At 37.4% G+C, this 12,664-nt stretch overlaps 2 protein-coding genes and 1 non-coding gene across 4 annotated transcripts; 2 read left to right on the top strand and 1 right to left on the bottom strand.

Annotated features, from left to right (window-relative positions):
- Nucleotides 1-123: 123 nt before the first annotated feature.
- Nucleotides 124-4,260, bottom strand: LOC141898722 (polymerase delta-interacting protein 2-like). 2 transcript variants are annotated; one of them, XM_074784783.1, is made up of 11 exons: nt 3,991-4,260; nt 3,722-3,782; nt 3,379-3,482; nt 3,190-3,289; nt 2,543-2,612; nt 2,331-2,438; nt 1,750-1,886; nt 1,603-1,629; nt 1,380-1,505; nt 757-836; nt 124-661 (listed from the first exon to the last, which is right to left on the bottom strand). In XM_074784783.1, the coding sequence occupies exons 1-11, from the start codon at nt 4,158-4,160 to the stop codon at nt 553-555; spliced, it is 1,092 nt and encodes a 363-aa protein (XP_074640884.1). In that variant the 5' UTR covers nt 4,161-4,260; the 3' UTR covers nt 124-552. The 2 variants fall into 2 exon arrangements, with proteins under 2 accessions (XP_074640884.1, XP_074640885.1); XM_074784784.1 differs by having other exon boundaries at nt 1,603-1,620.
- A 234-nt stretch (nt 4,261-4,494) lies between these two features.
- Trnav-aac (transfer RNA valine (anticodon AAC)) lies at nt 4,495-4,567 on the top strand. The gene has a single exon. It is a non-coding gene; the product is annotated as a tRNA-Val (tRNA).
- Nucleotides 4,568-7,648: 3,081 nt separating this feature from the next.
- On the top strand, nt 7,649-12,526 carry LOC141898263 (uncharacterized). Its single transcript, XM_074784092.1, has 2 exons — nt 7,649-8,009; nt 11,477-12,526. The coding sequence occupies exons 1-2, from the start codon at nt 7,649-7,651 to the stop codon at nt 11,908-11,910; spliced, it is 795 nt and encodes a 264-aa protein (XP_074640193.1). The 3' UTR covers nt 11,911-12,526.
- The last annotated feature ends 138 nt before the right edge of the window (nt 12,527-12,664 follow it).

Raw genomic sequence — 12,664 nt, 5'->3', positions numbered from 1 at the left:
TTTATTGCTTGGTGTCGAAAACCCAGTCTGCAGTCCTTGGATATATTAAGACAATCCACGATTTGTTGATAATGATTCCACAAAAAATAAAGCTAAGACCATTGAATGACATAATTACTCATACAATTTACATTTTATTTACAAATACACTCCAAGTTATGTGTTTACAAACATACCCGCATACACTATCACACGCGATCTTAGCGTTCATGACATTAGTAGCAACCTAGACATTCCATGAATAAAACAAATCATAACCACGCACATCGATAAATAAATATCCATAACTGAGCAATAAAACCTTGAAAGAAATAAATTAGGTTCTCACGACTGGAGATTAAATCCTGCGGTGAATGCAATAACGAAGTCATTTCCAGTTAGGAAATATTATTGTTAACCTTAAGAATACAGTTTTCTATATCAGAAACAAAGATATACACGATGATAATAAATTTTGGTCTTTGGATGTTATTCTTATTACAGAATTGGATAAAAATATTCAGTTAGTTAGTTTCAGGCAGTAATGAGTACGGGCAAGTAACGCAGCATGAATTATGAAAACTTCTGAGGCTGATCTTCGTTCCTTTTACTCTCAAGTAAAAATGGCGGTATTATACATTGAAAAGTTGTTCCATCCTCGCGTTCCATTTCAAATGTTCCCCTGAAATAAACATCAAGAAAGCAATTGATCATGACAATCACGAAATACTCATGACATACTACAGTAGCTTTTTAGTTTATTTCTAAGATTCTTACCACATGTGTCCACTAGGGGCTTGTAGTGATACGTGGCTGCTATATTGAAAGGCAGGTTGTTTCTTGGATAAACTGGGTTCCTGTGAAATAACAATAAATAAAGTTAAGCAGGTATCAAAATGTGAAAGAGTTTAGTAAAGCAGATTCAAGGGTAGAAACTTTGGACTGCTCTAACGGATAATATTCAAAGGACTTCTACAAGGCCCCTACTGATCATTCCAAAATATAAGGAGTTTTGAAGGAGAAAATTTCAAATTTCGAGGCATTGTCCGTATCACTTTCATATCATTTCCAATTACTGTAAACTCCTAAATCAGTACTGTTTATCTCAGTAAACCACTAATTCTGTGGTTTTGTAAGCAAACGTTCATCCTATACATTGAAACTCCAAATTCGGTAACCTCCTAATCGGGCAAAAAATTCTGGTCCCGACTGAACTGAATTTGGGGTAGTTACTATACAATACAAACACCACAAAAATTTCTAATTTCTCAAAATTGAAGAAGTTTTAAAGGAGTTTATTAAAGGAGTTTCAAGCACCTTTAAAAGCATTTTGGTTCAGAAGGAGTTTTTACAGAATGAAGGAGTCGCACGGACCCTGTACGAGATTCATAAATTCATACCTGGCCAACTACACCTCGCCCGCGGACAGTTTCTAAAGTTCCAGTCAGACTGTATATTTTCCAGTGTCGTTCTCGAAGTCTAACAGTTTGATCGGAAAGGTTTTCCAAACGAATACAATAGCGCCACTTAAATTACAAAAAATTACAATTGACTGTGCCGCGCTAAAATTACAAACGAAAGATAACTTATATTTAGAACGCCGTAGATATTCAAAGAACTTACTAGGTAAATCTGGGACTGCTGGGATTCCTAGAATGAGAATTTACAAAATTATTGAAAAAGGCTTATCAATATCGACGAGGAATCTTAAGTCTCGACACAATTCATTCCAGTGAACGATGGAATTTATGAAATGAAAAAGGTTCTTACCCGAGATCCCATATAAAATGGTATCACAGTAACACGAATATTTTCCGTTGTTTGTCGATGAACGTCCGATAATTCTAACCAAGGATGATTTTTCTCTTGCCACGCCCGAAGAGTCTCTCGGGCTATAAACGGCGGATCTGAAACGATTCATTCCCATTAATACAGTGCTTCCAGGTCATTCGGCAATGTTTGCAGTACAAATATTTTTATTTCTTAACCTTTTCTTTTTACGGTAAAACCTCTCTACAACAAACACCCTATGTTCTTGGAAAACGTTTGCTGGGGAAGAGTGTTCGCTATGGAGAGGTATCTTGATGTCATGCCACCTTGTGGTAACGCAAGTCATTAATTAAGTCAATAAGTACGGTACATATGTAACCATTCAATTGAATTACCCAGTGATTAACCATTAATGGTGGATATATCATTTGACAACAGCCTAGATATACTGACACATACAGGAACACTGTTTAGTGTAGTTCATTAAGGGAGGTTTTACTGTATATATTATTTTGAAACGGAATTTATCTGGTCCGAACGCTATGGAATAAAAGGGGTTTACTATGATACAATAAACTCACCACTATCAGGATCGTGTATCAGAAATTTTTCAAAGAGTTCGTGTTTAATCGGGTGTTTTTCGGTAGAGTTGTATGGCAAGACATCTTCATGACCGACATAATCCAAACCTGTCACGAAAGATTAACATTTCTTCACATTATTCACTCCTCATATGATATTTTTCAGAAAGATTAGACGTTTATGAAGTTTTTTAGAAATCGCATATACGTACCAGGTATTGCATATAGGGATCGACTGTTTTCTTGATTTCCTAGGAAAGTAACGGCTTCTGACTGTGCACGCTTAAAAAGACATTTTAATAGATTTTCTATAACTTTTCATGAAACTTGGATGTGAAATTTGTAGTTTTCAAGGTCCCAACATATACAGTTAAGTCCCAATCATTATTAGCCACTGGCGAGTCTTGTTGATGGATTACCGAACATCTTTGTAATTGACAATGAACTAAACTTCAGCAATCAGGGATTCATAATTTGGGCAGACAATCGAGGGATAATAAAAATTTACATTTTCATGCATCTTCACCAGTCAAGGGATTTGAACCCACTACACTAAAGCTGTTCGCCGAACCACTTGACCTCACGAGTCGTTGGAGTCGTTACTAGCCGACCAGAATCCGGTCGTACCAATCACAGCGCTTGTAACAAACGACTTTAGGCTTCTATAGTTTTCCCGTTAAATAGACCAATCAGCGAACGTTTTACTGAACAAGGAAGTATTTCGCAAATCGATATATGACGTCATGCGCAACAGCGCCAGTAATGAAATCACGCTTCATGAGGCCAGGGGGCTGGTGGAAGCGAGTTCGGGAGTGATACCTGACCCCTGGCAAGCGAGGATGATTTTCATGTGACTTACAATAAATGGGCAATCCCTCGAATCTATGAGAACTTGGTAATAAGTTTGGCTCTGGGCGCGTGTTTCTTTATTCAATATAACATTAGGATCATCAAGATTTCTACAATAAATAGTATCAATATTTGAAGAATCATTTTATTAATTATGTTTTATTTCATCGATATTGATATTGAAGGCGTCAACACAAACCTATTTGGATCATTCTGATTCATTTTAATATCTTTGTCGTAAACCTTAGCAACCCATGGAAACAGGACAATTCCTCGGTAGCCGAAAACTTTGTGTAACAAAACCTAATAGAAAATAAAAGAATATGTTTTAAAATGAATGATGCTATCAGAAAATACAGCTAGAAATGATAACCAGTCTTCCTTCTTCCATGTTAAATTGAATCTACAGCCTGGATTAAACCAGATTTTTCATACTTTTGATAGAGAAAGGTGGGAAACTGCACTACGGTTGCTTAACTTAATAATTGCACCCAAACTGATAACTAATCGAATGGATGACCATGCATGCTAGCCATATTTACCTGTCCAGTTTCATATTTTCCCTGTAATTTTGGCTCTTCGAAAACACCAACTTCAACGAGTCTACAAGAAAAACATTTTTCTTATGAAAGAACCTACTTGTAAACTAACTGTGTGGCGCTAGTGTTTTTAAACTATAAGAGTAATCTGGTTTACTAGGTAGGAGGTTAGGTATTGAAGTAGGGACACCTAAACTGCAGCAGTTGCTCCCTTTAAGCTTACTTTAGTCACTGAAAAATTCTGTAAATAATCTCAGTTTTATTATACGTACCTTCTACCACTGACAGCGTTTCCCCCACCTCCAGCAGCAGCCCCACCACCACCACCGCCAGCAGAAACTCCATATTTTCTCCTCCGTATAACTGACGAAATCATAGGCAAACTGTTCGTACAGGCGCGTGATTTCAACACGTTTAACGAGAGGAGCGAAAGACTTGACATTTTTGATGTGAAATCGAGATTAACAGAGCCTTAAATATCGAATTATTAGGGAAAAACTGAATAAAGACTAAAGGTTTTAGAAATTTTCCTCGTCCGCCATGTTTCTATATTTGGTCAATGTTCACAGAAAATTACAATTAGGTTCGAATCCCAAGATAAACACTGAATTAAAAGTGCACATTACGCCAGTTTCTATTGTTTTGACACAGTCAATTCACTCTCACAAACATTTTACATGTTCAATTATGAATATTCACTTTGGCGATACAAAACTTTATCTGAATATATATTGTTGAATGAATAAGTAGTTAACTAACGCCGTTACAAAACAACTGGTTCCATGGTGTAGTGGTTATCACATCTGCTTAACACGCAGAAGGTCTTGGGTTCGAAACCCGATGGAACCTTGTTTTTGATCAATTGTTGACAATTTTGTTTTGACACTAATGGTACCAATCTTTCATCCTTTGCAAGATATTTTTGCTTTTGGTAGAAATAATCGCACCAATTTCAAGCAAATCATTGTACGGTTCTTTTATTTTCGTACCAACACCAAAATGCGCATTCTGCAAGTGTGACGTAAATCACAGTTATTAGCAAAGAATTTTTTCGCTCCCCATGCGATACTAGGAAGTTATCAGCGGGTACTTTTCGAAAGGTTTTCACGTGATGAGAACACATTTTGCCTTACGAACACGTTCTTGCTATTAGCGCCTAATCGTCACGCTAGCGCAATTTGCCGCTCTTTGTTTCTAATGACATCCTAAGTACAGACTTGGCGCGGCTACACGCAACCCACTGAGGTAACGCCATAAAAGTCGGCCCGATTTATCGATCAAATGATATATTATTAACTGTCGTCACCGAGGTTTCTATTAATCGTCTTAAAAACTGCCAAAAGCTATTATTTATTATGTGCAAGAAGTTAAGAACTTATGATAACTCTTTCAGATGTTTTTACGATTTGGACCAGGTCAAAGACATCGAGAGTATATATATATGTTCCACAATTAAAAAAGCCGAAAATTTATCAACAGGTCGAAATTTGTTTTAAATAAATCATCAAGGAGTTAACCACTATCTACAGGGGTGGACCCAGGGGGGATGTCCGAGGGTTTTGCAATACCGTCGAGCTACTTGGAGATGCCCCTAAATCCGTAGACGTATAAAAGTGCCCTAAAGACGTAAAAGTGACCTCGTTTGGCATGGTTTAGCGTAGTAAGGGATCATTCATTTATAACGTACGCATAAAATTTGTACGCATTTTTTTCATATATATACATTCAGCATTACAGTACGGAAAACCTTTCCTGGATCCACCCCTGATCCAAGACTTTATCCATAGACTCTAAAACGAGTCCATCGTCTGCCAGTGAGTTGTCGAATGAGGTTAAATGCCATAAGCATTAATTGGCGATGATGGAACCATATTTAGCCAGTATTAGCTCAATCCTGGCAGAAAAAAAGACGATACCCGATTTATTTGTCCCCATAGCTGCTGGTTTGGTGTATGAAGGGTTTGACGTTAAACAGATAACGAACTCAGCAATTTACCGGGGTTAAAACTCGCTCCTGGCTCGTCGACTTAAGCAGCTTTACTGCACGTCTTCTCTCTCGTGTAATTGCCATTTCCCTGATTGCTTTCAATGAAATGGTGTGCCGCACAAAACAGATTGTTATGAAATTGGTGGCGGATTTGGCTCAGGTAAAGAGGATTAAGAATCGTTTTGCTTCAGGAGAGGGATAGACGGTACCTATAATATCGCGCGCTAGATGAATTTGTCGCAACTTATGGTTTGGTTATTTATTTCATGGCCCGTCAGTCGCGCACTAACATATAGCCATCGGTGATCGAGTGGTCGGATGATTGTTCGTGAATAGTTTAAACCATCTTCTTGGAAGTCGTTCGATAAAGTTTTTCTATTAGTTTGCAGTTGATTTATATGCAATTTTTTGAACATCCATTTCAAACCTTAATTCGGAAAGAATAAACATATTACAGTACAATATTGTATTTATCACACATCGTTTGTAAAAATCCGAGAAAATATAAGGCAGCTGAGAATAACCTGCAGGCTTACATCGTTATGACAGTTGATATTTTCTAATCAGTGACAATAGAACGGACCAAAATACCGGAAAATCAGTGACACAGTTTGATTGATCTACTCAAGAGATAGAGAGATGCGAGGATTTGTGATCTGAAAATTGGCCTCCCTGAAAGAAGCCCACGGTGACAAACACGATTAACTCAATTGAAATAATTAGAGCCTAACGAGTTAATTCGGTCGACCATATGCTTTAGATTTGCATCAATCGACATAAAAGATGTCTATTTCCCAACTCACGACTTAGCGGTACCGACGAAAAGTGTCTCGTTTCGTTAATCCCCTTCATACAGTAAGTGTTTTCAGGAAATTAACTGCCATTAAAATCCTATATAAATCCAGCAGGCGATTACCGCTCGCAAATTAATTAATAAATGATGCCTGATTAAGAGGTGCGCGCACAAAGTGACGCTAAAGTAGAAGTTTCATGCGAATCGATTTGGATTATGGTTTATCGCGTGGTTTTCGTGTGTGATTTCTTCCTTTTTTTTTTGTTTTACAGCGGAGAAAATTCTATCTGATCGTGAGAACATACGCGTATCCAATGGCTATATACGCGCGCCGTTTACACTTACAACGAACGGCTACACCGAATAAAAACAAAACTGAAAAAGTTAGATATCACCAAAAACATCATAATTTCATTCAGGAATATTTAAAATGGAATTATTTTCGTATTTGAATTGCCATCATTTTTTGTGTTTATACTTTTATATATACATATTAGTTGACCCCTTTCAGATGGGGTATATTTCCATTCCATAAGTATGATACAACGCAACATTGCTTAATTTCAATATTCCTTAACTGTATCGTACCGAAACAAAAATCATTTCTGAACATTAAAAAACGTATACGTATGAAAAAAATATTACCCGACGGCAAACCCTAAAACATACACATGAAAACTAGAATCTTCGGTGTGTGGGAAAATATTACCTCGTTATTTTATTATATGATATAATGATATCGTTCTACTTGTAAATGCAACCAATCGTTAATCAGCCACGCCTTGCATCGTCTGCGGTTGCGGTTTTCCCGCGTATATTACTGACGGAGGAAGGCGGATGAGTATCCGACACTCGGCTAAATTATCACGTGGTCTTATACCGCTGTCGTTGCTGTGTATAAATTTACAAATCCTTCAGAATTTTTCATATTTTGTTCTATTCGATTTTCGTCGATGACGTCTTTGTACGCAGATGTATTTGTTCGATTGGTTATAACAGAGGAAACTGATATATTTAGCTGGGTTTTTTTTCAATAGCGGTAAAAACATTGCCGAAAAACAGGGTGACAATGAACTCTAAATTTTCCATCGATAGCATTTTGACAGCTAAAGACGTTGGTTGCCGAAAATTTTGTTTGCCCGTCACGAGGATGCATTTTTCAGACACAGTATCTTCTCCGTACTCTCCATGGGTAGCGATCAAACCGCAACGCGAAAAACCTTTTGAACTGAGTTTGCTGGCAACCTCTCGCATGTCGGTCGAAAGCGCGGTAATAGCCGACAAGCGACCGCAGACCCCGACCGATCTGTCCGAGGGCATATCCTGCAGAGACGAGCTGGACGTTACATGTCATGATGAAAAAATGCCGACAGACACGCTCGATACAGGTAATGAAGAGGTATCTCTCGCTCCGGTGAAACTGGAATCAATCGCATATGTAAAGGGAAACATGAGCGAAAAACACGTGGATGCCATGGATGTGAACGACGAAAGATTGGCATCAGTTAATGGTAAGTTGTATATATCAGCGTTTGTTGAATACGACAACACGAAGCTAAACATAACTTTCTAACAAATAGAATATTTGAATGACGCGTTATATATACGTGTAATTCTCAAATATACGAGGAGGCGATTTCTTAATTTTCAAAATTCAAAATTGGAATTTTGGTAGGCTATCATTTATTCTATACTTCATGATATGTGAGTTTTGAATACTGTACGAGGACCCAATTGACGCGAGTCTAATGAAAAGGGTTTGGTTGCACGAGCAGATAAAGGTAAATGAAAGTGTGAATATTGTATTTTTGTAAATTCAAAGTTCATTCACACATGATTTGCGTATATCCGCGGCTGGGTTTTTGCAGAACTTTCTACTTCAAGCGAATTTTCCCTCGAATTTCCGGGAGGAATTCATATAAGTACTCTATTGTCTATGCTGAGTTAACACGTGTCCATAAAACTGGTCCCTGGTTTTCACGACCGATTTATTCACACTCATCACCATTTCTTTTTTATTGTGCAAAGTTTACAGTTCACCAATATGTAACACAAATTTGATGGCAATACAGTCGTATACAATGATAATGATAATATATAATTTGGTATTTAGTGATTTTAGAGGGATACATTATGGAGGATCAAAAGTAGCTTTCAGAAATTTACATCGAATTGATTTAGACTTTTTTGAAGAATTGAATTAGACAGAAAGGGTGGAAGGGTGGATTTGAGGGGGTAGACTAGTCCACCCAGTCCATCCCCCTAAATCCGCCCTTGCTACCTAATTCAATTCTATTCAAGTTCAAGTTCAAGTTTAGTTTATTGCTCCAAAAAAAGATATACAATTTTTCCAAGCATCAGAAAGTCCTCTAGTCAAAATATATAGTTTGACTAGAGAAAGAATTGAATGTAGATTCAAAATTGTAATTGAAAATTCGAATGTGCCCTCCTAAAAGTCTGGAAACTTTTTTTGCAAAGAAACTTTTAAAATGACAAAAGATAAATCCAAATAGGGCGTGATGAGGGCCATCGGAGCCCATCTTGTCCTAATTTTTTTGTGGGAGGGCCACCAGAAGCTCACACCAATTTTCGCCCTTGCAGCCCTCACATTGCCAAATCTGCATCAGATTGAGTGCCCACTCCAATTTTGAAGTCCGCCCCTTCTTGATCCACCTTGGATAGCAGAGATTTTAAAGAAAAATGTTTGGAAAAAATATTTCCAGAATTTCTCGAAAGTGTTTTTCGAAATTGATGTCCACAAAGTCTGTACTGTTAAAAATGTTTTATCTATCCATCTGATATACACGGAATTATGCAGGCATCCTTCCGTAGGTAAAATACGGTTTTAATTTTCTAGATTTTTGCCACATTTTCTGTATTAACATCGTCTAAATATTTGGAGGTTTTCTCAGATGTGGAAAATTGCGAGGTTTTTGAGCCGAACCAACTATCGATAGAAAAATTCCGTGAGAAAAAAAAACTCGTAACAATTTGAGTAGTCAGTACCACCCGGGATGAGTGGAGAGGTATAAACTTAATGATATGAGAAGAATATATATAATTCATTTTAGAAGATAAAGCGGATGTAATGATAATAAACCATAACTAAAACGTGGACGCGGATTCTGACGCGTTTAGCTGCAATAATCTCACGAGTGTTCGCAACATTAAAATCAAACGATTTTGTTGAGCATTGATCATACCGAATGTTGTCGGGTCGGATCTTTGAAGATTCGAACGCTTATCTAAATTGGTTTGTCCGAACTGAACTGAACACGATTGGCAATGTCTTTAGAGTGAACGCTTCGCTCTCATCCCGACGAACAGTGTTACAGGTGAATTTTACACAGCTCATGTCAGCCAACTCAATTACCGCTCTTTACTCAACTTATCAATCATTTCCTCCACTCAACATCTGAGAATTTTCACGATCGGTTTACGTAATATTTCATTAAGAATTCGTTTTATCTGGCACGCGTGATGTACAGGTTTGATCAGTTGAAACGATCACAATATCGGTTATAGACTAAGCACATATTATAGATAAGATCATTTCAGTCTATATATAGTCTACTAAGCAAAAAACTTTTGCGTCTCCTGTGTATGCACCTTCGAACTTTTGAAAGAAGAAATTGTTTGAAAAGAAATATTCAAATATTCACTTCACTGTTCAAAGAAATGAAATGGCACAGTTTTAATAGCACCCTACAGTAACCCTTTAATTCTAGCATGTTTTCGTGGATCGATGGCGAATTTGATGTCATCGTGCATATTGAAAAGTTTGACAATTGTTCTTGTTAATGCTCTGGGATCATTCCTATCATTTTTGATTTCATCATCACTTCATTAAAACTTGAAATTGGGTCCTATAAGAGACAGTTCCACGATCAAGTTGGTACCCATCGTCTGGATATTTTCGCCTAAGGTTATTTCAGGAAATCCCACAGAAAAATGCCAGCTGCAATCTTATACAGATGACGAACTGCATTTAGCGAATGTTTGTACTTAGCTTTTGGATTCTATGGCTGAAAGAATCGAGCTTTTATGATCTTTTAATGCGAAAAAGCAACAAAAAAAAAACATTTTATACAGTTCGGTGTTGAAGCGATGTTTTATGTTGGTAAACAGTTGACTGATAAAATTGTAGCATCGACCGAATCCGTTCTCTGCTTGGGGCAATTCTGTCTTCTTTTCGCGTCTGACTAGTACTCGAAGTGCCGTAAAATAACACCAATGTTTTAGCATCAGTCCTAGTGGGGATCTTTGGTAGCCAGATGTGAGCGTGTATATACGGGATGCCGAGAAAAATCGCTCTTACGGTCTCACTTAATCTATTAATCGCGGTCTACTTAAGTTGCACTTGTATACATCCGCAAAAAAACCCGGCCGAATTAATCCGCGAAAGATACTCGACACCTGAGAAATCGCTTACCAAGCATGAAACACAACGCTAAGGGTTTCATATCGACCACCCTTGAGAAATTTCGTGTTTAATCCTCTCCAAAGTCTTACGTTGTTATTCACGGAAATTCTGTACATAATCCGCGTAGCGAACAGTTTGTGGTGTTTTCAAAAATAAATGAAAAATCTAGAAACACTCACTGGGACTTATAGCGATTTAAACCTCAGAATTGGGCGTTTCTTTCAATGCCAAGCTCTCCGCCGAAGGAACACTCAAACGAATGCCTAAATTGATTACGAATGTTGATTTCTGTTCGTCCAGACGAGTGATAGATATTCTTAGAAATCAAATGATTTTGAAAATAACAACATTTTTTTATGAGTCATCATTATTCAGAAAACAAAAGATTAACCTCCTAAGGTGGCATTATATGCGAGGTAAATAACAACGTAATGACCAATGTGGGAATTGTGTTTACGTTTTTTTCTTGTTTTCATTTCGTGAAAACTTTTGTCATTGTAAATAAATTTCTAATTACGTAATCATAAATATGATTTTCAAATCTGTATCTTTCAGTTGATCCTGAAACCGCATCCATCAGAAATCCACGCGACTCGATGTCAAAGCCTCCTACAGAAGTCGCGATGTCACTGCAACGACCGAGGAAAAAGCGAAGTCGAGCGGCATTTTCGCACGCACAGGTTTTTGAACTGGAACGTCGCTTCAGCCATCAACGATACCTATCCGGGCCCGAAAGAGCCGATCTGGCACAGGCGCTAAAACTAACGGAAACGCAGGTAAAAATCTGGTTCCAAAACCGTCGATATAAAACGAAGCGCAAACAAATGCAACAGGAGCAAGCGTTGCCATCGTCCGCGAGAAAAGTGGCGGTCAAAGTTCTAGTCAAAGACGATCAAAGAATGTACACCCCAGACGACATTATCAGACCGGTTCTGTATCCCTCGATTCCTGTTCCAGGGCTTGCTTATGCTTTTTATGCGGCTTATTAACAACAGTTTGCAAGGGTTTCAGAAAGACGTTCTCGGTATTCACGAACAGTTTTCAGACCAGCGAATTTGAGTGGCTTTAGGAAAGCTACGTAGTGCACCGAAATGCTACTTCTATAATATCAAATTGTTTCTCAAATATGTATTATAAAAAGATCGCAGCCTTTAATAAAGACCACCTACTTGGTTGTTTATCTGTTTTTTTCCGCAAATTATCTTGTAAATATGGCAGTAAATTGTCGTGTAATGGCTAAAGAACTTATACCATTCTCACGGTATTTATCTCATTTTGTAAGTTTGTCGAACAATAAAATAACGAGATGAATCGAAACAGTAAAATATACTGTACAGCGACACTTAAGTGTTCCTATTCAGAGATGAAACGACTCATCGTTTTTTACGGGATTATCATAAATAGAACGGCTAAATATCTTAGTACAGACTGATCTATAAGATTATTTATTTGTTAATCAAAAAACGCTTGTAAATCTTCTAAGCGAAATGCGACCAACCGCGTGAATCGTATTTTAAACTTATATCGTGTATTATTGTTGATAACGAGTTACACTGAAAATTGTGATTATCTCGATTTATTATTTTATTCACTATATTTAATAAATAACCAACCCAAATGTATATATACATCATTGTTAGATAATTATAGATTTTCTTCTTTTGCTGTTCACCAGTTGCTGAGCATCTTTTCCAAGTATCTATTCAATGTGATGGTGTATTGTCGACTCCCGTATATCTCCTT

Source organism: Tubulanus polymorphus, chromosome 2 (genome assembly GCF_964204645.1).
Source record: "Tubulanus polymorphus chromosome 2, tnTubPoly1.2, whole genome shotgun sequence".
Classification (NCBI taxonomy): domain Eukaryota; kingdom Metazoa; phylum Nemertea; class Palaeonemertea; order Tubulaniformes; family Tubulanidae; genus Tubulanus; species Tubulanus polymorphus.
Note: the sequence above shows the minus strand (reverse complement) of the source record. Positions and strands in the feature narration are given on the sequence as shown.